General features: G+C 41.8%; 1 protein-coding gene across 6 annotated transcripts in view; it reads left to right on the top strand.

Moving 5' to 3' along the window:
• GPR158 (G protein-coupled receptor 158) overlaps window positions 1–26,507 on the top strand; it is a 347,460-nt gene that overhangs the window by 28,671 nt on the left and 292,282 nt on the right. For all 6 annotated transcript variants that reach the window (XM_051820964.3, XM_002717291.6, XM_089312446.1 and 3 more), the window contains exon 2: window positions 2,845–2,950. In XM_051820964.3, the coding sequence (XP_051676924.3) occupies window positions 2,845–2,950 (106 nt within the window). The remainder of the gene's footprint in view (window positions 1–2,844; window positions 2,951–26,507) is intronic.

Here is a 26,507-nt window from a genome sequence, read left to right as displayed (position 1 = left end):
CACCACAGTGCGGGCCCCTCTTTGAGCAGTTTTAACCTGTCCTCCTGCTTTAACCACGTTACCTGCTTGAAGTTTTTTCTTTTTTCCATTGTACTTGTGTTGCAGCATAGAGTATTATTTACTTCTTTACCATAGCCATTATCTGTGTATCCCACACTGTACTTCAGTTCCATGAACGAAGCTGTTTTCCTCCTGCTTACTAATGCATTTCAAAGGCCAAGAACAATCCTGGTTTCTAGTAGACATTCAGTAAATATTTATAGAATGAATATGTTATTTTTCAGAATATAAAGCAGACGCACAAGCAGACTTTCATAATTAGCATGACTTGTGTGGAACGTAGTTCTGTTGAACGTCCTGGTAGGAAGGGCAATCAACAAATCAACATTTCAGTGAATCATCCCTATTTTACCCCAAATGACAGCTTTCCACATTGCCTGGGTTAGCATTCATTATCCATTAAACATTTTTACACTTCCTTAAATATCTTAGGCCTCTTCATAATCCTTGAGGACAAGGTGGTTTGCCTCTGTATCCTCCACAGCACATCCTATGGTGAGGTGCACCAATGGGGCAGTCAGTATTTACTGAAGGAACAAAGGAATAAGTTGGATTAAGGCATTATGTCCTTGGGAATCCAGTTATCTGCCACAGGAATGTTTGTTTAATGGCATTAGGGCTTGTGACTCTAGTATTATGCAAAGGAGGGTCTGGCCTTCTAAAGGATTTACCTGTTTTCTGTGCTAATTTTGGGGTTTCCATCTCAATGAGTGTATGAAAAGTTAAACATTCTGAGTTATCTAGGTAAATAAAAGCTGGCAGAAGGGGTGCCTGTCTTAGTGTTTATTTTTGTGTCTGTTTTGGACATGTAAGGATTAGGTAATGCAGTACTTTGTCACAATTAAGAAAAGAACAGAGGCAGACTAAAAGACTAAGTGATTTATTCACTGCAAATGAAGCCACTCCACTAGTGTGAGATTTCACATTAGTTCAAAATAAGAAAAGTTATCAGAGAAATGAGCTGCGTGGTATGGTAAAATAGAACTAACATTCCTCTTTGAAGAGGTGACTTAGTTTTGCCAAGGTGTAATTATTGTTTTATAAAAAAGATTAATTAATTAGTTAACTAATTCATTTGAAGAGAGTAATAGAGGAGAGATCTTCCATCCACTGCTTCACTCTGCAGATGGGTACATTGGCCGGGGCAGATCTAGGCAGAAACCGGAAGCCAGGAGCACTTCCCGTGGCTCCCGTGTGGGTGCAGGGGCCCAAGCACTTGGGCCATCTTCTGGCTGTTTTCCCAGGCGCACTAGCAGGGGCGTGGATCGGAAGCTGAGTAGCTGGATCTCGCTGGGGCTGGTGTTCCAATTTGGGATGCTGGCTCTGCAGGCGACAGCTTAGCTCACTATGCCACCGCACTGGCCCCTCATTGGTTTTCTTACGCATTTTAAATGTAATTTTTGTTAGCTTTGTCATTTTGTTTGAATTTATTTGATAATTTTGGGGGAGTATTTTTTAGCTATAAGAACTATGAAGGAAGGGGCTGGCACTGTGGCGCAGCGGGTTAATGCTCTGGCCTGAAGCACTGGCATCCCATATGGGCGCCGGTTCTAGTCCCTGCTGCTCCACTTCTGATCCAGCTCTCTGCTGTGGCCTGGGATAGCAGTGGAAGATGGCCCAAGTCCTTGGGCCCCTGAACCTGTGTGAGAGACCTGGAGGAAGCTCCTGGCTCCTGGCTTCGGATCGGCACAGCTCCAGCCATTGTGGCCATTTTGGAAGTGAACCAGCAGATGGAAGACCTCTCTCTCTGTATCTCTACCCCTCTCTGTAACTCTGTCTTTCAAATAAATAATCTTTTTTTTAGAAAGAACTATGAAATAAAGGTTTGAGGCTATTTTATGTATTTAAGTATTTAAGTAATATTGTAATAAAAATAGTTTAAGTTGAGGGTGTGGGACCTTGGGAATGTGTTTTTACATTTAGTGGCCTTTTGGTAGGGTATACAGGGTTCAGGGCCCATGACACATTGTTTCAGTAGAGTCCCGGGGCCGGTTCAGTGTGGGTCAGGTGTTTCTGGAGCTGCTGCTACTAGAGATGAATAGAAGGGTGGGATCTTGGGAAAATGCAGAGCGGCTGGTGGGAGAAAATGGAGGAATTTTAGACAGTTAGTCTCCTTCAGTTTAGCTTTTGGCTGTGACTTTCTGGGTTCTCTTTCTTAATGACTCTTCTCAAATGGCCATGTGAAATGCAGTGTTTTTATTTTTAGACAAAAACAACAGCAAAACCTCCCATCATCATTTTTGCAGGTGATGCACACCCTGTGCTTGGTGTGGAACACTGAGAGGTTTAGGGAACTGTTTAAAGTGACTGTGCTAGGTCAGAGGAAAAAGATGTTCGTTCTCTGATATGTTCTCTGATACCGTCATCTCTTCTCAGCTCCCCAGGAGCCCCCTCTCGGGCCCTGCAATGGGAAATGCAAGTGGGAAAAAAAAAATCAGATGACGGTTTGTTTTTTATTTAACAGGTGATATTTCAGAATTCAAGTTTTCTCCCATGTCCAAAGCCATATTGTCTGGAGTTGAACCAACAAATATTTATAGAGCACCTGATGTGTGCCAGGCATGACATGAGGAGCTGAAGACTGTGAATGATACAGAGTTTCTGCTTTTGGGACTTAGCTAAAACAAACTGGTTTTATCCTACTGTGTGTTTTCATTTGCTATATTCTAGTTGAATGTGAGTGGGCAATTTGAAAAGTGCAGTACATTCTTTATGCAGGTTGGTCTCATAGATGACAGAGTTAGCTATCAGATTAATTTGTTCTTTATCGCTCTCCATTTCTAGGGGTGTCATGAAAATTGACATAAATCTTCAGAAAGTGGACATCGACCAGTGTTCAAGTGATGGCTGGTTTTCCGGAACTCACAAATGCCACCTTAACAATTCTGAGGTAAGAACATGCAAGTAAGAACCTTTGAAATCGGGAGCTCAGCAGATTCTCTTCAGTTTGTCGCATTTGTGTGGGTAAATGAACAAAAGGTATCTTACTGGGGGAAAACATCTATGCAGGTCTCAGAGCTGCCAAAGAACTGACAGAGGAGCAGAAAATAAAATCCAGGCAACTGCTCATGTGGGAACTAAGAGAAGACCGAAGCTAAAATTATGTCTGAAGTCTGCTGTTAGTTATAGGCTGACCCTGTTCTTTAAAATGCGCTGGAAATTTAAAATAACCATGAAGTGAGAAAGCTGTCCCAGGAGGGTCAGCCACATTATGCATGTTCTCAGGAGTATGGAGCTTGTTGAAACAATGGTGCAGCAGGAAGAACTTGAAGACTGCAAGACTGGGGCCTGGGAAGGGTTCGCGCGTGTCTGTTTTCCCAGTGTTCAGTTCCTCTCCATGCTGGACTCAAGGTCTCTGGTTGGTAAGGAGCCACTGGAGAGATCATGGTTCCGGAAATCAGGCTGCCACTTGTCCTCTGTGTTTTCAGAGAAGAGGGACGTCCTCCTAATGGTTGCGTTTTCAGTATTCCACCTCTGAGGTCCCACTGGATGAGTTCCGTTGTGCGTTAGGTGTCCAGTTAAGTTCCTGGTCTTAGATACTTAGTTTCTGTGAAAATAAAAGCGATGTCACGGTAACAACCATACGGAGAGGGCCTGCCAACACGGAGCTGGGAGGTCTTTAAGGGGATACGGCTAGGCACGTCTCGAGCTGCCACCTGGAACGTGAACTTTTGGTCACTTGCACCCTTGACTGCGGTCACCTGGAATGACGGAATGGCTGTGTCCAGGGACTCCAGATGCATGGCAGAAGGTTGTTGGACCCTTGTTTGATGGACATTTTAACTTCATCCACATCTGTTTGTTTCTTATCTCTGAGCGATCACGTAGCCCCGGTTACACACCCCTGCTCCTTCTCTAGTTCAGAAATTTCCTGTAAGGGAGTTTTTCTGGCTCGCAGGAGGTCAGCCGGCACTTCTAGCCTGCGTACGCTCCCACTCCCTGTATCTTTCACAGCACTCATTCAGGTGTCTCTTGAACTACAGTTCCTACAGACCTCAAATAAAGTTCTCATAGCTTTGGAGTATCTGAGCTTGAGCTGACCCTCTGCCAACCCAATGCTGATTCCATGAATTTCTCAGGAAATTCAGCTGGATTTATTTAACAGAGGGAATGTTCCCACAAACATAGCAGTCTACATCTTTCATTTGAATTATTGCTGTTTGTGAAAGGCGGTTATACATAGAGCACATAGTGTGAGTTTAAGGTGAGAGACTTAAAATCACAAGGAAATTTAACAAAAGACACTTATCTGTGCCATTAAACAAAAATGTACACAGATGTACACAGGCACGTGTATACCTGTGTGTGCAAACTGCCACACATACCCTGCCATACACAGTCCATGTGTCCCCACACTCCCATAACCCAAAATGACCTTCCACTGTTCCCCACACCCACCCACACCTCTACCTCCCCCTACACCCAGTATCCACCAGAGCATACCTCAGCCGTCCTGCCCTTTAAATCTGTTACACCTCTTCACCATATCCCGTGACCCCCTCTCCCCAGTTCCCTAGTACCCCAGATGCATTCCCACGCACCCTACACCTTTGTATACCTCTACACAGGCAGCCTCCGCAGCTGCCTGTCACTCTCCTCCCACTCAATTGAGACCTGGTGACATATGTGTTTCTGTCTTGTTAACCCACAAAAGGTAAGATCTTGTTTTTTTCTTCCTTTTCCTGTTTGTTCTTTTGGTTCTGAACAGTTCTGAGCCCACACTTCCCCTCGGATGGTTCTGGTATTTCTAAAGATGTGAAACTCACTCACTGACTTGGTGGATGTCTTCAGTGCGATTATTATCTGCTTGCCAAGGGCATGTGGCCAACTAGCGCGTTGGGTCTTAGCGGGAGTTGACCGACTTGGGCGTGGGTGTCTAGTTGTGGGTATTGATCTGTGTGTGCTCATTTCTGCAGAGCCTTGTTTGGATGGCACTCCTGGGGGGCTCAGTAACCCGCCTGTGTGGGAGCTTCCCTGTGTGTTCCCATTGCTGCTTGGCTCATGATCTCAGAGAGGTTGTGGGTCCTGGTGTCACCTCTGTCTGTCTGTCTGTCTGTCTAAATGGTTATATTGCAAGAATCCCTTTCTCCTGAAAGATTGATTTCTCTGTGTTGCATTAGGATTATTAGTTTTCTATCTTTTTAAAGTTTCAAGGAAAATATTATCCTCTAGTCTGATTAACAAGGACAGGTTGAAATGTGTAACTTTGGGGATTATATAAGGAGCATTATATTGATTGAATTCCTATTGGAAAAACATCCTATGAGACACTGGACAGACAGTACTGTGGATTTCATTAGAAAATGCAGAAACAGGTTCAGTCTCCAAAGCGCCAGTTTTGACCTGGAATCTGGACCTGTCCCACCTCCTTTCCTTGCTCAGGTGCTGGAGCTGGGGGTCGGGGATTTTGGTGTCCTGGACTTGGCTCTCAAGGCCCTTGGTGGGGTCGTCTGCCCCCAGGGCTGTCACAGAGCTCTTCACAGTCGTGTTTCTGAGCTCCCCCAAGGTCCTGCAGTTGACGCTGGTCACACAGGCACCTGCAGCACTGTCAAACCACATCGCTAGACTGGCGACTGAGAAGAGTTTTTTAGTTTCTTCCCTGTGTTGATGTGAGCTGGAGATTTTTGCTGCTAGGGGAAAAATCAGAAAAATTTCTTGTTTGCAGCATTTCTTATCTGCTCTGGCTTTCCTTTGCTCTTTGTTAAAAATCATCCGTCCCCAGCTATGAAGACCACTTTGTCAGTTGGTTTAGTCAAGGACGTATTTAAGGTACCTCTGAAGCACGTGGGGCCCTGTGTTTAGGGATGTACATACAATTGAACATTGAGATACTCATCATGGTTTACAGTGGGTTTTATCTCCCCAATGTTTAACATTCTTGTACTGCAGATAATGGAGGAAGTTGCAGATTTCAAAGATATAAGTGAAACAGACTTCTCACTTTTAGGACTTTTCTAGGTTGTTGGATCTTCAGCCTGCAGGGCTATGCTAAACAGGATAGTAGATCTGATGGGGGGAATCATTAAGTGGTATGGGGCCAGTGATTAAAGTCTCAAGAGCGTTCTAGAAAGGCACGGCGTGTTTGTTGAAGAAAAGAACTTCTCATAGAGTTTGGATCTTCACGATAAGCACCTACTAAGTGTTTTTTGAGGAACAGGATAACTTTTGGATCAATGCCATGAGCGCGATTGCTTTGGCTGTCCTTATCACTGATCCACAGCTCTGAGAAACAGGCTTGATCCTGTTTTCAGTCTCCGTTTAAATCATTCTTGGCCTGTTTTCATATAAATGTTCATTGTGTGTATATAAAATTCTCTCCTACAGCGTAATTTATTAAAAACACAAAATGAATGCATAGTTTTTCTCTAAGGGTTATCTTTGACTTTGTTTCTACTCTAAAACTTTATTTTTTTTTAAAGATTTATTTTTTTTTTTATTTGAAAGAGTTACAGAGAGAGGTAGAGACAGAGAGAGAGAGGTCTTCCCTCCATTGGTTCACTCCCCAGATGGCCGCAACCGCTGGAGCTGCACCTATCCGAAGCCAGGAGCCAGGAACTTCTTCCAGGTCTCCAACGCAGGTGCAGGGACCCAAGGACTCGGGCCATCTTCCACTGCTATCCCAGGCCATAGCAGAGAGCTGGATTGGAAGAGGAGCAGCCGGGACTAGAACCAGCGCCCATACAGGATGCGGTGCTTCAGGCCAGGGCTTTAACCCACTGTGCAACAGTGCCGGCCCCTCTACTGTAAAAACTTTGAAAACCATTATTTAAAGTAGAAAACATGAGGGCAGCAACTTTAAACTTTTTGGTTATATCCCTTTAGTAAAAATGCTTTAAGTGTCAACCCATAGTGAGTAAATACGTATTTAAATTTACAGAGTCTATGCATCTTGTGTCATACTAGGATATGTTCTGTATATTATAAATTGGAAAACCAATAAGATTGAGATAAAGATGAAAAACATTTTAATATTAGTTATTTTGTAAAAAACAATTATATCTTTATTGAGAACCATGTAACTGATTCATACTTTGCAAGATTTTTTAGCAAGAATATAAGAGTCTATTATGAGTAATCATTTCAGAAAGTCTTAGTCTAATACTCAGTAGTGCAGTGAGTCAGAGGTCTCTAAGTTCAGTTTATTTTTATACTTCGTGTCTGTCATTGTTGGAAAAGAAAGATACAGCAGTCCAAATTGAAGAAATAGGTTGTTGACTGTGTTTGATAAATTTTGATATTTGTTTTTCAGGTATATCTACCAGTTTTGCAAGGATTTTTACAGATATACAGCTGGTAGTTTTTCATCTTACCTGATCTTAATTGGTCCTTGCAAACTAATGGGAAAATCACCATTGTGATATTTTAAAGTAGTAGATTAGAAGCTCACTAAATCTCCTTGTGGACTATTTTAAAAACAGATTAGAGGGGCCGGCGCCGTGGCTCACTTGGTTAATCCTCCGCGTGCGGCGCTGACATCGCGTATGGGTGCCGGGTTCTAGTCTTGGTTGCTCCTCTTTCAGTCCAGCTCTCTGCTGTGGCCCAGGAGGGCAGTGGAGGATGGCCCAAGTGCTTGAGCCCCTGCATCTGCATGGGAGACCAGGAGGAAGCACCTGGCTCCTGGCTTCGGATCGGCAGTAGCTCCGGCCGTAGCGGCCATTTGGCGGGTGAACCAATGGCAAAAGGAAGACCTTTCTCTCTGTCTCTCTCTCTCACTGTCTAATTCTATATGTCAAATAAAAAAAAAATCTTAAAAAAACAGATTAGAAAAAATTATTTACAAATGTAAACTGTAGATCTATGTGAATATTTGTAGTTTTGGCAACAAAAACCATGTAATACTGAAAACATTTTCAAAAACCTGTTTTCAAAATGCTTACTTCAAAAGATTTTCTCATGGATTGTTCAAATGTCACCTTTACTTTGAGGAATGACTTAGCTTTTTTTTTTTTATTATTAAATACCTGCTGCATATATACTATAGATCACCACTTGTTATCACAGAATAGGCCAGCAAATTTGGAGAAGTCACCTTTGTAAAAGAACAAGGCGTAACAAATCTTTAAGCTCAGAAACAAGTACTTCACTTTGACATAATCAGATAATCTGTGTGGGAGGTTTGCTGGGTCACAGACCATCTCATTAATAAGAATTGTAAATATTTCACAGCTTAAAATAATCTACTCTGAATTCACCTAAATAACCAACTATAAATGATAATAAATTGAAATTTGAAAGCAAATGGAAGGACTGGTGCTGTGGCATAGCGGATAAAGCCACTGCCTGCAGTGCAGGCATCCCATATGGGCACTGGTTCTAGTATTGGCTACTCCACTTCAGATCTAGCTCTCTGCTATAGCCTGGGAAAGCAGTAGAGCATGGCCCACGTCCTAGAGTCCTTGCACTCGAGCGGGAGACCCAGAAGTTTCTGGCTCCTGGCTTCGGATTGGCACAGCTCCAACCATTGTGGCCAACTGGGGAGTGAACCAGTGGATGGAAGACCTTTCTCTCTCTCTGCCTTTGCCTCTCTCTTTGTAACTATGCCTTTCAAATAAATGAATAAATACAAAAAAAAAAAAAAAAGAAAAAAAAAAGAAAACAAATGGAGGAACCAAGTAGCCATTCTCAGTGTTTTAGTCCCCAAATTCCCAGTTTTTCTTCAGTATATCTCATGTGCCTTATCAAATTTGTGGTCCTGAGAAGCATAGACTGATTGAGGGCGTTCATATTAATCCACATCTTAACTATCAGCGAAGCCTACACTAGTTCTTATTTTTAAAATAGGAAAGTTAAATATAGAAAGAAGTTGTAGCATTTATTTTCTTTTTGCACACCAATTAACCTCTTGGATATTCACTTTGAAGACCACTTTTTGAGATGATCAGATTCACTGGTCTATCCAGAGTTGCTACAGTGGCTGTGTTGTTGACTATCAATGTCTTGATGTTGCCCTAAGATAGATTTGTATAGCATGTACTGGATGGGAGTCTATTTGTAACTTCTTGCTACTCCAGTAGATAAAAGTTAATGAATTTCCAAAGGCGTATTTTTTAAAAGGTTAAAATGGTACAAAAAGATATCATTTAGCATATGAGAAGAGGAATTTAATATAAAGATCCAAAGAAAATGGGAATTAATCTTTCTCTTTGAAAAACCCTTTTCCATATGAAACATAGCCTACTAATTTGACCGACAGCAGGGTGTAAAGAACTTTTTTTACAAAACTGTCACTTAATTTAATTTCTGATTTAGTGCACATCACCTCGAATTGGTTGTCTATCAGTTCTCATCTTGCGGTTGCTATCTCACCACGGCTCTTTTCTTGAGAAAATTTCTGTTTTACAAATATTACTGTTTACCAATTCTAGAACTGTGCTGTCCAATATGCTAGGCGTTAGCCACATGTGGCTGTTGAAATTTAAATAAATTAAAATTAAACACATTTACAAATTCCAGTCCCTGGCCTCACTAACCTGATTTCAAGTGTTTAATGGCCATGTGTTATCTAGTGGCTGCTGTACTGGACAGTGGAGTGAACACTCTGCCTCTGTAATATGGTCTAGCTTATAGTGTGGTCAAGCTACACAGATTTTTGAAAGCTTTCAAACCCCTAAATCTCCTTGTACAGTTGAATCATTAACAGTGCTTTAAACTTACTGAGGGACATTTAAGGACAAACTTGAAGTAAAATGTGGCTTATTCAGTCTTCTTATGATCTGATGTGTTAACTCAATTGAAAATAAATGAGAACCTTGCAAACCATTGTTAATGCTGTTATTTCACACTGGAAACTCTAATAGTTTTCCAGTAAATGGAGAGACGACAGTACTGGTAATCATTTAGCTGTTTGAATTCCCATTGTATTTGTTGGTAACTTCTCTTTCCTCTCATAACCAGTACATGTGTGGTGATTTGACATGGACTCACACCCTTGTAGTAGACTAGAGGATGATGGTCAGGGGTTCAGTGGTGCTTAGTGCAGTGGATGCAGCTATGGACCAATGGAGATGGCCCACTTGTTGGATGGCATCCCTATAATATATAGCCATCGATTTGGTTCCTGCCACTGGAATTGGTTAAATTACAAAAAATTTTTTTTTCTTTGTAGTACTAGCCTTTCAGATACTTGAAAAGTGCTGTCAGCTACTTTCTAAGTCTTCTTTCTCTGGCTCAATCAGCTATCCTTCCTTTTCCAGCCTCAGCCACTGCTGTATGGAACCACATTTGTTTCTGGAGTTGCAAAGCCCTAACTTGTATTTTGTCATATAATCTTTAGTTCTAAAATTAATAGAAACTGGTTGTATTTTTCTGCTTTTATTTTTTTTTTCTTGCTATGCTCCCAAGAATTATTTGGGTTAGAGATTCCGGAGTTGTTCCAATACTAGGATTGGGAATCACTGTTCCAAACCGACTGTTTTAGGCCACCTAATAAATCGGTGAAGGAAAGCTTCTCTTTGGACTTCAGATGTTGCCAGTTAGTGAACCAAGAGTTCACCAGTGACTGTCGCCATCTTGTGGTTGGGGAAAGAGAGAGAAACTGTGGTAGGAAACCCATTTCATGTTGTGTGGACATCCTCGGTGTTAGAACATCGTACATCTTTCCTTGCGTAGAGTCGCAGGCTTGTTTGTTGCACCCTGGCTAAACTCCAGGGCCCCGTTTGTAACACTGTCTCGTGCAACCTAGTTCTGACTTTAGTCCACTCATATCTACTGAGCTGTACAAGGGCTCTCTGAGGCACATTTTAAAAGTTTGCTGAGCTATTATTCCTGTATTAATTGTTATCATCATCATGATGATGACTAAGATTCCTGGCTTCTTTTCCATGGGGCACCTTTCATACCAGATTACCAGACTGATTCATATTCATTGTTCCCATTTATGCTATGTATGTTTATTACCACCTGCTGTGGCTTTAGGGCTTGGGGATACTGCAGTGACCAAAGCAGAAATCCATAATTTAAGAAAAATCATTTCATTATAGAGAACCAGGTAACTTAAAAATGTATCAGTTGACTAACTTTTCTAAATACTAAATTTTTCAAGATTTCTAAAACTTTCATATATTAATGTTTGAGACTTCACGATGAATAATCCCTAGCATGGAAGACAAATCTTCACATGTCTTCCATAAGTGCAGAAATTTACCTCTTGGATTGGCAAATAGAAAAAAATGATTATACTCAGTGTTGGTGAGGATATCCTCTTGCATTATTGGTGGGGATATAAATTGATATTGAACTTCCTGGCAGTATGACAAAAATGTGTCACTAATGAAAAATGGATACTTCTGTGTTCCATTTGTTCTTTTTTTCTACTGCTATTTTAAATAAGGAAATGTTCAGAATTACCATCAACATGTGTTTATTAGACTACTCCTCACAATGTTATGTATTGTAGGAAAGCTTGGAAAGAACTCCAAGTGCACAACACTAAGGACTTGGTTCAGGAAACTGTGAAGCATCTAAACACTGTAATGTTGCTGTTTGTAATGAATTCCGTTCTTCATTTGTGACGTGGGATGATACCCAGGGAATATTAAAGAAAAGAAGCAGGTTCTCTGGTATGGTTCAAGGACTAGTAAGAACTTGGAGACATCGGGAACAGTGGTGAATCTTCGGGGAAATGCATTTAGTAGATGAGTAGCGGCTTGGTCAGAAGCAGACAACTCTTCATTTTGTCCTGCAAGCGAGCCCTTTGCAACTGGAGACGTGCAATGAGTACCCCCGGGAACGTGTGTGCAGGGTGACGGCGGCTCACAGCTCGTGCATGGAGGCTGGGGGGAAGGCAGGAGGGCACACGCAGCTTTAAATGGTAAGGATGCCCCTGTCTAGATCTTGGGTGGAGTTGGGAAGCAGAGGATGGGGAGAGTCAGCCTGAAGAATCTCAAGGCTCTCTGTGAGGAAGTGGCAGGTTCACTGCTCTGTTGCTCTGCTCCGAGACTCCGTCCTCGTTTCTGGCTCGCGGTGAGGATCGCTAATGTGAACAGAAATCCCAGAGTCGAGGTCCAAGCCGGAAGTGAATGAATCACAGTGAAGACTGCGGATGGGTTTCACTTTCTTTCTATCATTTCAACTCAATAGATTTTCTTAAAATCGAAAAAAATAAAATTTTTTATTCATAGTAACACTAATAGTGTGTGCAGCTATGTGGTTTTGCTTGCTTTGGGTCAGGAATTGTCCCATGGACAGATACGTGTCTGAGGCGGCGGATAAGCTGCTTTCTCCTGACTCTTCTGGTCATCGTGCCCTGGGTACTCTTGCCTGTGTTGAAATGCTGCATTGGACTCCAGAAACATGTCCAGTTACCACGTGTCTGTTAAAAACAACCATCTGTTTTAAAAATTGCTGCATGTGCTTTACATATGTAAGTTTAATCTTTATCATCTCCATTTTCCTGGTGCGGAAGCTCAGCCTAGAAAGGTGAAATAAGTTCCCTGCAATCACACAACTTGTAGTTGTTCAAGATAGGTTTAGAATCCAGATTTATCTGATTCCAGAGGCTGTCTGTCTTTAAAATATTATTTGCTTTTGTGTTATTTGAAAAGCAGACACACACACACACACACACACACACACTGAAGGAGAGGGAGAGAGAGAGGGAGAGAGAGAGAGAGCAAGCGCACGAGACAGATCTTCTGTCTTCTCATTCACAGCCAGGTTGAGTCAGGCTGAAGCCAGGAGCTTGGACCTCCAACTGAGTCTCCCATGTACGTGTCAGGGACCCAAACACCTGGGTCATTGTCTTTTCTTCCCAGGGTGCGTATCAGTAGGAAACTGGATTGGAAGTGGAAGTGGGATGGAACCAGGGCACTGTGATTTGAGATACAGGCATCCCAAGCAGCATCTGAACCCCTGTACCAAACACCCCCCACCCCCAGAGCCTGTGCTTTCACTCCTATTGTATTTCTTGTTGTTTTCTAGGAAACATATAGTCAGATTCATACATGATTAAGGGTGAGCACATGCTGGGTGTTTCTGATTATCAACCACGTTTAACTTTGGGAACTGAGTAGCAGAGAGTATGGGATATTGACCTGTTTCAGGTGTCACTTTGGAATACAGGCATTACATAAAGTAATGGCTGTGAAAATACAGCATCTCTCTTGGGGAGGGAACTATAGTTCCAATAGCTCCATGTTTGTGTTTTTGGTCTAAGGCTGTACACTAGAGAAGTGACCGCATAGGCTGATGTTAACTTCCAGGGAAGTAGTAGTAGTTTATCAAAGGTGTTTATTTGAGGCCCTGTGCTGGTGAGAACGGGCATCAGTTCTTTGTATAATAATGTAGGAGATGGATATCTAAGAATAACAAACCCGTTGCCTGTTCAAATCAGAGGCTAGAAACAGAAAGACTTGCTGTGTTGGAGAGCAGCTCCGTGAGGATGAAAGTTACTGGAAATAAAGGAAAGGTCCTGGATGCGGATAAAGGGCCGGTCTCTTCAGGCCGAGAAGGATGCTGCGGTCCAGCTAAAGCACACATGAGCAGCAGTATCTGCGAGAGGAACGGGAAGCTCCATCTGTGTCCCTGCACGAAGTGGCAAGCTCGCAAACACATCTGTTAGCAGCGTTATATAAGGACCCCATGTTGCAGGTGTGTGGATGGTGGCAGGAAGAGTGTCTTCCCAGTGGAGGTATTCCTGGTGCAATGTGTGGTTGTGACTCCGGGTAGTGGGGATGTCCAGTTTGTAACAGAACCCAAGGGATAAGACCCACCCTCACGGGTCGAGGTTGGTGAGGGCTGTACACGTTGTCTTGGTTTGCACTACGGGAAGGGACCCAGGTGTGGCAGAGACCTGGATTACAAATCAGAATGCAGGGGAGTAAAACAAAGAAGACTGGAGGATTGCTCTTCACTGGGTACAGAGAAGCCAAGGAGATCCACTACTTAGGACAACATTTAAGTCAACTTTAGACTCTAATCGTTGCTGAAGACACATCTTCTCTGAGGTCTAGGGGTCAAAGTGAGGTCAAGGTTGAAGGCTGGAGAACTGCACATATGCAGGTGGATGTGACTAGGCTGGGGCAAAAGGGTTGACTCCCCGAATGGAGATGGATTCAAAGGACCAGGCTTGCTTGGTCTTTTCAGCTGGGTTGAGGGAACCTTGGATGAAACAGGTGGTTAGTGAGCACATTGGGAACATGTAACTAAATTTATAATGGAGCCAATCAGGGAAACAAAACCCTACCTATTAAACCTTTGCTTTTGTCATCTTCACTGGCAGAAAAATTGCTACTTGTCCAATTTTAGATATGAGAAGCAGTCAGAATATACAGTAGGTGCCTGAGGGTGATTTTGGGGGGTTAAATATAACTTTGCATCATTAGCTTATGTGGGAAAAAAAATTCCATTATGACAGCAAATCAGATTTAATCCGGCACCCCCACCACCCTCCACAATTATATAAAGTGTGGTGGAAACTTGTCAAAGCTTCCAGGGAGAAACGAGGCTACTGATGCCTGGCGGGCCCCTTTTTGAGCACAGAGAAAAATCGTGTTGCTTAGCTACGGCCCTTGGCTGATGCAGAAGGCTTTAAACTCCCTTTCTTCATAGCTATTTCTCCCCCTAAGATAGAAATTCTCATTTTCCACTTTTTTTTTTTGGGGGGGTATCTTTACCAGGTCTTTTATGTGCACTCCTCCAGAATTTATTATTCCTTCTAACTCTGTCATTGTTCTGCCTTCCTTACGGCTTATGGATTGAGAAAGAACAAGTGGGTGACTGATGATACAAGCAGAACACCAAGTATTGAAATAACTTGAAGATGCTTTTGCCCTCTAAGTAATGTACAAGTGTCTATCAAATGCACAAGGTTATTTGTATTTCAAAATATAAACTCACTTATAGGTGTATGAAAATGTGCAGGGAACAGTGAATGTAATTGATGAAACAGAAATGAGAGTAGGGCTGGAGTTGGAACAGAAGGCTTTGAAAACCACAGGACTGAGAGACAAAGCGAAGGACTGTAAACAGAATGGTTAGCATCATGGTACGTGGAATAGGAAAGTAGTAGGGGGCAATGTGGGTGGTGGGGCTTCCTTCAAAGGGATGACGTGCCCAGCGGCTCCTAAGTGCAGGAGACCCTTAAGAGGCTTTGGCTCCCGTTCTGCCTCCAGAAAGGAGTTACCTTTGCAGTGCTGTAGCTAGGGGGGTATCCCCTGTGGAGCTGCTCAGGCAGGAGAGGTGTCCCTACTAATGCTTTTGTATCATCAAGCCCTAATTACTGTCATGAAGTGAGGCCATGACCTACTCTGATGACGTAACTCTCCGTGGATTTTGCTGTGGGCTTGACGGTACAGTCTGGTGGATGCACGCAATGCAGCCTTTCCCTGCTGGTGCTTATGATCCCAGGATCCCAGGGGGTTCTGTGGACTTTATTTTATACGCACTTTGGCAGTAGGATAAGGGGTCTTTGTCTCTACTGGCTTGGCCCCACTGTACTTCTGCTTCTATTGAAGACTTAACACACTGAAGCAGCCCCACCGGTGGGCTCCATTGTTATGCTTATCTACAGATCTCTTCATCTGACACCTTTTGGAATGCATTAATCTAACTTGGTTATTTTTCAAGTGTGGTCCTCAAGACCCTGTCAAGGAAAACTGTGACGTTAAAACCATTTTCACAGTCATTCAGAGGCGTTATTTGCTATTTTAAAGATTTACTTACTTATTTGAAAGGCAGAGTTACTGAGAGAGTGATCAAGTTCATTCCCCAAATGGCAAAAATTGTTGGGGCTGGGCCAGGCTTCAGCCTGGAGCTTAGAGCTCGATTCAGGTCTCCCTTGTGGGTGATGGGCCCAAGCACTAGGGCCATCCCAGGCATATTAGCAGGGAGCTGGATTGGAAGTGGAGCAGCTGGATTGTGAACCAGCGCCCCTATGGGTTGTTGGCATTTCACACAGTGTCTTAACCCACTGTGCTACAATGCCCTGCCCCCATTATTTGCTTTTTTGAACTCTTCTTTCTCTTATGAGTGTCCTGAGGTTACACAAAAAAGATTTTTATTTTTTTGAGAGGCAGAGTTATAGACAGAGAGAGGGAGAGACAGAGAAAAGAGGTGTTCTATCCAGTGACTGGACAAGGGCCAGAGCTGAGCTGATCCGAAGCCAGGAGCCAGGAGCTTCTTCCAGATCTCCCACATGGGTGCAGGAGTCCAAGAACCTGGGCTGTCTTCCACTGTTTTCCCAGAGGCCGTTAGCAGAGAGCTGAATTGGAAGTGGAGCAGCCTGGGACTTGAACTGGCACCCATATGGGATGTCAGCATTTCAGCCGGAGGTTTAACTTACAGCTCTGGCCCCTGTTATTTTCTTATGAAATAAATATTTGTGAATTCACTCAGTCTTAATATCTCCAATGACAGTATTAATTGGTATGACCCACATGAATCAAAGCCCTTTGGGATATCCGTAGTCTTCATGAGCGTAAAAGTAAAAGCCAGCATGTTTGAGGGGTCTGGGCTGGTGCACGTATCAACCACTGTGTGATTTCTGTTCTGGGCTCCACTTCCTGTTTTCTGCGCTTTTTCTTTCTTAATATTCTGCTGATGGACAGCTCACCTACCCCCCTCTGCCTTCTCTGTTGAGCATTTCCACCTCAGACCCCACTCAGCTCTCATCATAATGTCATCAAAGTTGGTGAGTGACACAAGGCCATCATCATTAATTAAAACAGCAGTTTGAAAAAAATTTCACATACAAGTTTGTTATGTGTTTTGAATACAGTAGCTACATTATAGATAAAATATTTTATTTATATAGTTTGATTGAAAAAAGATACTCTTAGGATTTTTATTTTTACTTCTTTTAAAACAAAATGGATGCTGCGGCATCTAGTCCCAGTTAGGGTGCCGGATTCTGTCGGTTGCTCCTCTTCCAGTCCAGCTCTCTGCTGTGGCCCGGAGGGCAGTGGAGGATGGCTGAAGTGCTTGGGCGCTGCACCTGCATGGGAGACCAGGAGAAGCACCTGGCTCCTGGCTTCAATTGGGTGCAATGCACCTGCCGTGGCAGTCATACGGGGTTGAAACAACGGAAGGAAGACCTTTTTGTCTCTCTCTCTCTCTCTCTCTCTCTCTCTCTCACTGTCTTAACTGTGCCTGGCAAAAAAAAAAAAAAAAAAAAAAAAAAAGATGAAAATGCCCAAGGATAAAATGTATTGTATTTCACTCTTCAGATTTTTCATACTAGAATTTTAAATGAAAATTGAAAATTATTTGCTATGGCATATAGAGCTACAGAGAATCCTAGAGCTTCAAATTTGTATAAAGACCAATGTCTCTGTCAAGCTAATGCTTTTTTTTTTAAGCTGATACTTTTTATAATTCAAGTATTTGATTACCAAGTGAGATGACATATTCTGGTAATGTACAAATTTTTCTTCTGAAGATTTGCCTGAAATTTTATGCCTATCATTTGGTAAGCTGGATAGCAACTAGTAAATTTTTGTTTTTATTTAGGTAATTGTGAATTCAACCAGAATCACCTTTCTTGGGACAGATGAGCACTGTGTGCACATGAGAAATGAAAGGTCTATTTAGGATTTTATTTGTTAAAATAGCTCAGAGATTCCAGAATCTTTTTTCTAAAGACCAGCTCTTTATTTATTTTTAAAGTTTTACTTATTTATCTGAAAGGCAGAGCAACAGAGATTGTAACATCTACTGGTTCAATCCCCAAATACCCACTGAGCTGGACCAAGCTGAAGCCAGGTGCCTGGAACTCAGTCTGGCTCTCCCATGCGGGTGGCGGGGACTCAAGTACTTGAGCCACCATCTGCTACCTCCCAGGCTCATTAGCAGGAAGTTCAAATCAGAAGCGGAGTGGGACCTTGAACATAGGCACTCTGGTGGAACAAAGTGTCCACAACTCCTGCCCAAAGAATCACTTTTTTTTTTTAATGAAAAACTTCACAGAGTTTTCGTTCAATGCTTGGAATAATTGATTGACAACTTCACCCTTATCATTTGTTCCCCAAGCCCTAGTGAGATACGTGATGGTGCTGAGCTTGGGGCGGGAAAGAGATGTTGCATTTTCCTTACTCAGAGTTAAGTAGATCTTTTTTTTTTTTTTTTTTTAAAGATTTATTTATTTATTTGAAGGGGGGGAGGAGAGAAAGGTCTTCCATCTTTCCATCCTCTGGGTCACTCGCCAGATGGCTGAATCAGCTGGAGCTGTGCTGATCTGAAGCCAGGAGCCAGGAGCTTCTTCCTGGTCTCCCACGCAGGTGCAGGGGCCCAAGGACTTGGGCCATCTCTCACTGTTTTCCCAGACCATAGTAGCGAGCTGGATCAGAAGTGGAGCAGTCGGAACTCGAACCGGCTCTTGGACCTCTTGACCTCTTGGAAACCTGTTTCCTGCTTCAGGCAGAATAAATTCTTTTCCCCCATTTTCCACTGTAGTACATTGTATGTATTCTTATTAGAACACTGGTAATACTTTCCTAAAATTATTTGATTACTATTAATTGCAGTAACTACATTTATTGGATGTCTTCCCTTTGTCATAGATGTATGCATGTTTAAACAAACAGTTGTAAATAAATGCATATCAGGCTGTATTTATTCCTCAAGGGAGTCCTAGAAAATATCAATTATTATCCCAGTTTTATAGCTGAGGACACTGAGGCCCAGGAATTCTAAGACTCAATACAGATCACATATTAACTGAGAGTTTTCACTGATTAATTGCTGATGCAAGAGTCTCTCGAGGCTGGGGATGTGACCTGTTCGTACATCTCATCGGTCAGGCTGCTCTGCGGGTTCAGTTCATCTATAACATAGTCACAGACTGCACTGTCTTGTATGGTCACTGTTTCATCACTGTCTCCAGCCCATAAGAAAGGTTTAGATGAATTCTATTACGATTCGCCAGGCATTCCATCTTCCTTTAGGCACAGGAAATTCAATCACAGCCTCAAATTCTCTTGAAAATCTTCCTACTATATGAAACCTTCCTTGGATATTTAGATTCTGGGTCTAATTGTGATTTGTCTCATATTTTACTTAATTTAACTTAACTGAAAGCAGGTCTAATTAAAAATGAATAGTGGTTCAATTAAAATTAATGGTTGCAGTTCTTATTAGGGGATTTCTATTATGATAGATACCGTAATCAACTGTTATTACTTTTAGAATCAAATAAAAACTCTGCCTACGCCATAATGGCTTAGCTGTGTGCTTTAGTTTCTATTGTTTCTCATTTGTGATAGCTGCATTTGAAAGGGTGTGAAAAACATATGGAGTAGGTGGCTCCACAGATTGACTCCTGATTATTCTCATTTCACCACTGTCAAGTATTTTTGTCATTTATTTAGGTTTGAAAGAATGAATGAACACACGATCCGTTTTGAAACCACATCTCTTTATCTGTCTGACGTGTAAATAGTGGGCTTTACAAATACTCTTCAGCCAAATCCTCACAAATCCTGCTCCACAAGCAAACCACCAAATTAAAAAATCAGATTATGTGTCAGTACCCCGCTTTGTAGTTTATGTAAATATGTAACTGGACAGATTTATCTCCACTAATTTCAGCTGTCCGTTTCTCTTGGCTCCTCCCCTCTCTTTTCTCTCTCCTTCCTAGAAAGTCCTGTCTCCTCACCCCTCTCCAGTTCCTTCCCTCTTTTGTCCTCTGTTTGCTTCCTTCCCCCCCCCGCCCTTCCTCTGTACTCGCTTCTTCTTTTCTTCTCTTGGATTTCTTTTCCTTTTGCTTTATCTCCTCTGCTGAACATTCTAATTTCTAGTAAGCACAAGGCTCAGAACCGGCACAGTCAGGGCCAGGGTTCTGTCCCAGGATTCCTAGAGTGGTAGAAGCACATCTTTTGAAGTGCTGTTATATTTTTGATATCTGCTAATGGATTAAAAAAAGACAGCAAATCTACACTTTTATGTATCCCTAATCACAGCTTTTTAATGTACATTTGAAAAATAAGACATACATGGTCAAAGTAGACTTTTTCTTGAAATGAGAATGATTGCTTGGTATGTGATTTCTTGGGCCTTTGGAGCTACAGGTAATAACTTCATGAATGCAGAGAGATGTCTGAGCTGCAGGTTATATACGATGTTCGGAGAGGCCTGGGGTTTGGTTTCCGACCCATCTAGTTTTGTTTCCTTTTTTTTTTAAAAAAAATTTATTTATTTATTTGAAAGTCAGAGTTACACAGATAGAAGAGAAGCAGAGGCAGAAAGAGAGAGAAAGGGCTTTCATCTGATGGTTCACTTCCTAACTGGCCACAACTGCCGGAGCTGTGCCGATCCGAAGCCAGGAGCCAGGTGCTTCCTCCGGGTCTCCCATGCCGGTGCAGGGGCCCAAGGACTTGGACCATCTTCTGTTGCTTTCCCAGGCCATAGCAGAGAGCTGGATTGGAAGTGGAGCAGCTGCGTCTGGAACAGGTACCCATATGGGATGCTGGTGCTTCAGGCCAGGGCGTTAACTGCCGTGACACAGCGCCAGTCCCTAGTTTTCTTTCTAAAAAGGTATGCAGGACTTCAGCCAACCAGACAAAATCAAGGATGGGTTAGAAAATAGGGTTTGTCTCCCAGGAAGCCTATACCTGCCAATCGCATGGATCTTTCCTAAGCCTGACACTGGTGCCCCCGTGTGATCACAAGCCGCAGGTTTCTTCTCTGGGATTCCATAACGGGAGTGTGTTCTACTGAATGGCTTCTCACTTCCTGCAGGTGTCGTGATCAAGAAAATCAAGGACATTCGATTCTTCCTCAGCTTTGTAAAGAAGAACCCAAAGGCAGTTTGATGTGTGTCACTCGCATATTGTAATCCAGAACTGGAAAAGCTGTTTGCCCAGAGGACAGCTTTGTCTGCTTGCTGGGGTGGGTAGATGTGGATGTGAGGGTGGAGAGAGTGTGTGGAGCCTACAGAGTGAAGAACGGGGAAGGAAAAGCCTGCCGCCCAGTGGACTCGCTTCTCCTTGTCTCAACTCTTCATGACGCAGAGCTGGTTTTGAATTGTCTTTAGACAATGGGAGATGAGCTGCTGGGGAAGTTTCTTTCCCAAATTCAGGAAGTACGGGGTGGGAGACTGGGCTGGGAGGACCAGGACCAGCAACCAACTCCAGATTGATTGACTGTGACCCCCAGAAATATTGTTACCACCAGCTTTTCCTGGTTGGTGCATACTACCCTCTATTTTCTCTGCTGGAGAAGATATAAATGAATAATTTGCAGAGCTAATCTTCCTTAAATGTTTCTGCCAATAAAATTTAACACATCCTTCCTTGAGATGTCCCTGCTGGTAAACATTAAATCATGTCTCTGGAGTTTCAAATACCGGGCATGTTATTATCAGTTACAATGAAATTCATTTTTAATGTGGAAGAAGAAAATTTAGATTGATCTTCCTCTTCCAGTATTGTTTATTATTCTAACTTTAATGCCTGTTGAAGCAAGTATGATTTGAAATTAAATCTGACAGTCCAAGAAGGTGCTACCATAATTGATTTCACAATTTAAATATTTACTTTTATACAATCCTTTTATGTAAATATTGTACTTTTATATACAGTATTGAAATTTATTTATTATAATTTTGACAACAATGTAAATCTGTAAAAAAAAGCTCCTATATGTTATTCTTTTGCCACCTTTCTTAAATACCACTCTTGCCAATATTGGATGCTACTTATTTTTAAAATAAATTAATCGGTTAATTTACTTGAAAGGCAGAAAGGGGAGAAAGAGGAAGAGAAACAGAGAGAGGGACTGGGCAAGATGAAAAAACTGGAACTTGGCCTGGGTCTCCTGTGTGGGTGACAGGGACTCAAGTGCTCAGACCATCACCTGCTGAGAGAGAGAGAGGTTTTCCATCTGTGGATTCACTGCTAAAATGCTCACAATAGCTGGGGCTAGGCCAGGCTGAAGCCAGGAGCTGGGAACTCCAGATAGGTCTCCTACATGCATGGCAGGGACCTAAGTACTTGAGCCATCACCTGCTACCTTCCAGTGAGTACATTAGCAGGAAGCTGGAATTGGGAGCAGAGCCAGGACTCAAACCCAGGCACTCTAGTATGGGTTGTGGGCGTACGAAGTGGCCTCTTAGCCATTGCACACCCCCACCGTGGTATTTTAGAAGTGTTTGAGTGTAGAAGGTGCATGTTTACCATGTGTTTGCTCGCCACTTGCCATCGCCACCAGATTGTCCTTCTGGGATCCTTTTCATTCCTCTTGAAAGGTCCTTTTGAGGTTCATTCTGTGGTGAGATGCTTTTATTTGGAGATACTTTTATTTTACTATCATTGTTGAAAGATAAGTTTGCTGGATGCGCAGTTATGCTGCATTTCCCCCTGCTCAAACCTTGAAAAATGTTGGTTAGCCCTTGTTGGTGTGGAGAGCCTGCTTGCTTTCCAGCGGCCGGCTGTGACTTCCGCAGGGCGGTGCCTTCTCTCCGCAGGCGCTCTGCATTTCCTGGCTCTTGTTCTCTCACACGGGTACGATATGTTTCAGTGTATCATTTGCTGTATCCCACCTGGGATATGTTGTGCTGGATTTGTGGGGTCATAGTTTCCAGTTCTAGGAATTTTGTATCCATTATCTTTTCAGGTCCTACTTTTCGCCATTCTTTCTTTCTTTCTTTTTTTCCTTTTGACACCCTCATGACAGGTATGTTGGACCTCGCCATCTGTCTTTTCATAGTCCTCTTCCATTCCAGTCTCCTTGTTTCCCTGTGCTGTGTGGTGGGTCATGTTTGGACATATTATCTCTAGTCTGTTTTTGAATCAATTTATTGAGTTCAACTACTCTCCCTCTCGTATTTTTAAAAACATTTCAGCAGTTAACATAGTTACAAGGAGGTGTGCATTTCCCCCTTCCTCCATGTCTGTTTATTTCTAGCAGTAGATGTTGATTAGCCGGTGTTGTGATGCTGCCCTTTATTTCTTAAAGCACTGTGTGTCTAGGTATCCCATAGCTTCCCCTGTAGTGTCTGTGTCAGCAGTCTCGGGAATCAGAAAACATCACCTGTTATTCTTCATGATAACTGGCTTTCTTTCTTTGAGCTCATTGGTATTAAAGAGTAGAAGTTCTGAGGTCTTAAAATGAGGAAACTTTTGGAGGATCAGCTTCTGCGTTTTGCTGTCGACATACTGCTGGTCTGGGGCCAAAACTCCTCCTCTGAGGGGGCTTCCGATCAGCACAACAGTCTCATGGTCTTTTTTCTCCCATCTGTTGAAGTCTTACTTTCCTGGCCCCTAGAACATTCTCCCTCAGAAAACATTGTCCTTTCAGGCTGTGGCTGTGGCTCTATTTTGGTCCTGCAGGTAAAATTTCCTGAGTCCTGTTTCTTCTCCTTTTTAAAGAGGATGATGATTGGAGAGCTTTTGTGGACAGTTATGTCTCCAAGGTTATGTTGTTTTTAGTGTTTCATTGTTCTGGAGCAGATTCGTCTCCCGAGCTGTGCTCACCACTCGCTGCATGGCAGTTATACAATCAAGTAGAAAAGTAGTGTGGGTTATTATTAATTTTAGGCGTCAGACTGATTTAGAAGCATACAAGTTTGCTGATTCTTCCTATTCAAGAAATATATGCTTCTCTGTGTCTCTCTCACTGTCCACTCTGCCTGTCAAAAAAAAAAAAAAAAAGAAAAGAAAATAAATGTATGCATATAATTTTAAAAACTCCTTGAAATAGAATTCACTGCATGGATGTAACTTTGCAGGTGTTACTTATTGGTGCTAGGTAAAACTAATACGTTGTTTATAATAGGATGTAAGTTTCCATCAAAAGTCTGAAAAGCAGAAGATTGAGTTGAAGTCATCTGAGAGAGCAGATCTTAGTCCAATAATTATATGAATGTAAGTACTTGAGGCAGTTACCTGGATTCAAATCCAGCTCCACCATTGACTAGCCGTGGGCAAGTTATTAAATCTCTCCTCTTCTATCTTTCTTCCTGTGTAAATAACAGATAACAGTAGTAGTACTTCATATAGTTACTAAGATTACATAGTCTTCAACAAATGTCTTTGACCTTGCCACTATCTACATGTGGCTCTTTAAGTTTAACAATAAATTAATACAAATAAAAGAAAATTAAAATTCAGATCCTTAGTTATAGTAGCCAGTTTTAACTGCTCTGCAGCCATGCGTGGCTGGTGACTACCGCATGTATGGGACAGCATAGAAATGAACATTTCCCACTTTGTAGAAAATTTTATTGGATGTGTTGGTCTGTTGGTATCTACTATTTGACTGCTTCTGGTTTCAGTTATTAAAAATACCATGGTAAGCAAAACAAAGCCAATACTATATACCAGGCACTTAAAATAGTAGTAATGAGCTTTCTGTATATCTTAAGTTTTATATGTCGTTGTCATCTAATGAATACCAACTCAGAGTAGCACACCTTATTGGATACTATGTGGATTTAATAAAGTAGTGTATAATGCATAGTTCATGTTCTCCTAGGTTTGCAATTTGGTGGGAAGATAGAACATATATGTTAATATTAAAGGTAAATAGCAAAACAAGTCAATTACTCTACCAAATATTTCGAAGGGCATTGAGTAGTCACTTGAGGTTGAAATTTCTGATAGGGCCTCCTGTATCTAAATTAATTGGCACCATAAATGTGAAATAAGTGCTCTGGAAGTTCAGAGGTAAAAGAGGTCATTTTTGAGTAAAGTGGTCAGGAAAGTCCTCCGGATTCGTGTCTTTAAAAATAGATGGAATTTGACATATGGCATGTTGGCTTCAATGCTGTGTCTCTTAAGTGCTCAGTACTTAATATTTTGCTGATGCAAGGAATGGGTGATTATTAAATGTAGGAGAAATGGCATAAGCAGGAGTTTATATCATTACTTTGTGTTGGCTTCTTATGTAATGAGACATGAATTTTTCCAAGCAGTCCTTGCCTGTGCCAATGTCTCGCAGAATTTCTCCAATGTTCTCCTCTAGTAATTTGATGGTATCAGATCCTAGCTTTAGATCCTTGATCCATTTTGAGTAGATTTTTATGTAAGGTGTAAGGCAGGGGTCTTTTTTCATACTTCTGCATGTGGAGGTCCAGTTTTCCCAGAACCATTTGTTGACGAGACTGTCCTTTCTCCAGGCATTGATTTTAGCTCTGTAGTCAATGATTAGTTAGCTGTAGATGCAAGTGTTGATTTCTGGAGTTTTTGTTCTGTTCGTTTGGTCTACATGTCTGTTTTTGTGCCAGTACCAGCCTGGCTTGATTATAACTGCCCTGTAGTATGTCTTGAAGTCTGGTATTGTGATGCCTCCAGCTTTGTTTTTGTTGTTTAAGATTGCTTTAGCTATTTGGGGTTCTCTTGTGTTTCCATACGAGTTTTAGCATCATTTTTCTAGACCTAAGAAGAATGTCATTGGTATTTTGATTGGGATCACATTGAATCTGTAAGTTGCTTTCATTAGAGTGGACATTTTGATGATATTAATTCTTACAGTCCACAAACATGGACAATTTTTTCATTTTTTGGTGTATTCTATTTCTTTCTTTAATGTTTTGTAATTTTTGTTGTAGGAATCTTTTACCTCCTTGGTCAAATTTATTCCAAGGTATTTAAATTTTTTTGTAGCTATTGTGAGTGGGACTGATCTTACCAGTTCTTTCTCAGCCATGGCATTGTCTGTATAGAATGCTGTTGATACTGTGTGTTAATTTTATATCCTGCAACTTTGCCAAACTCTTACGGGTTCCAATGGCTTCTTAGTGGAGGCCTTTGGTTCTCTTATATATAGAATCATGCCATCTCCAAATATGAATAATTTGACATCCTCTTTCCCAATTTATATCCCTTAGATTACATTTTCTTGCCTAATGGCAGTGGCTAAAACGTCCAGACCTTTATTGAATAGCAGGGGTGAGAGTGGCATCTTTGTCTGTTTCTGGATCTTAGTGGAAATGCTTCCAACTTTCCCCCATTCAGTATGATGCTGGAGTGGGTTTATTGTGTTGCCTTGATTGTGTTGAGGAATGTTCCTTCTATACCCAATTTGCTTAAGATTTTTTAATCATGAAAGGATGTTAATGTTATATTTTATCAAATGCTTTCTGTGCATCTATTGAGATAATCATTTGTTAATGTGATAGATCTCATTTATCGATTTGCATACGTTGAACCATCCCTGCACATGAGGGATAAATCTCACTTGGTCCGAGTGAATGATCTTTCTGATGTGTTGTTGGATTAGATTAGTATTTTATTGACAATTTTTGCATCTATATTCACCAGTGATATTGGTCAAAGACTTTTATGTGAAAGACAAGAAAAGTACAGGCAATGAAAGAAAGAGACAAATGGGCTCACATCAAGCTAGGTAGCTTCTTTACTGCAAAGGAAATACTCAACAGAATGAAGAGGCAACTGACAGAATGGGAGAAAATATTTGCAAACTATGCAACTGAAAAAGGATTAATATCCAGAATCTGTAAAAAGCTCAAGAAACTCAACAACAACAAAACAAACAATCCAGTTAAGAAATGGGCA

Source organism: Oryctolagus cuniculus, chromosome 13 (assembly GCF_051225735.1).
Source record: "Oryctolagus cuniculus isolate XC-2025 breed Fujian yellow rabbit chromosome 13, ASM5122573v1, whole genome shotgun sequence".
Classification (NCBI taxonomy): Eukaryota; Metazoa; Chordata; class Mammalia; order Lagomorpha; family Leporidae; genus Oryctolagus; species Oryctolagus cuniculus.
This window is presented reverse-complemented; position numbering and strand designations above follow the sequence as displayed.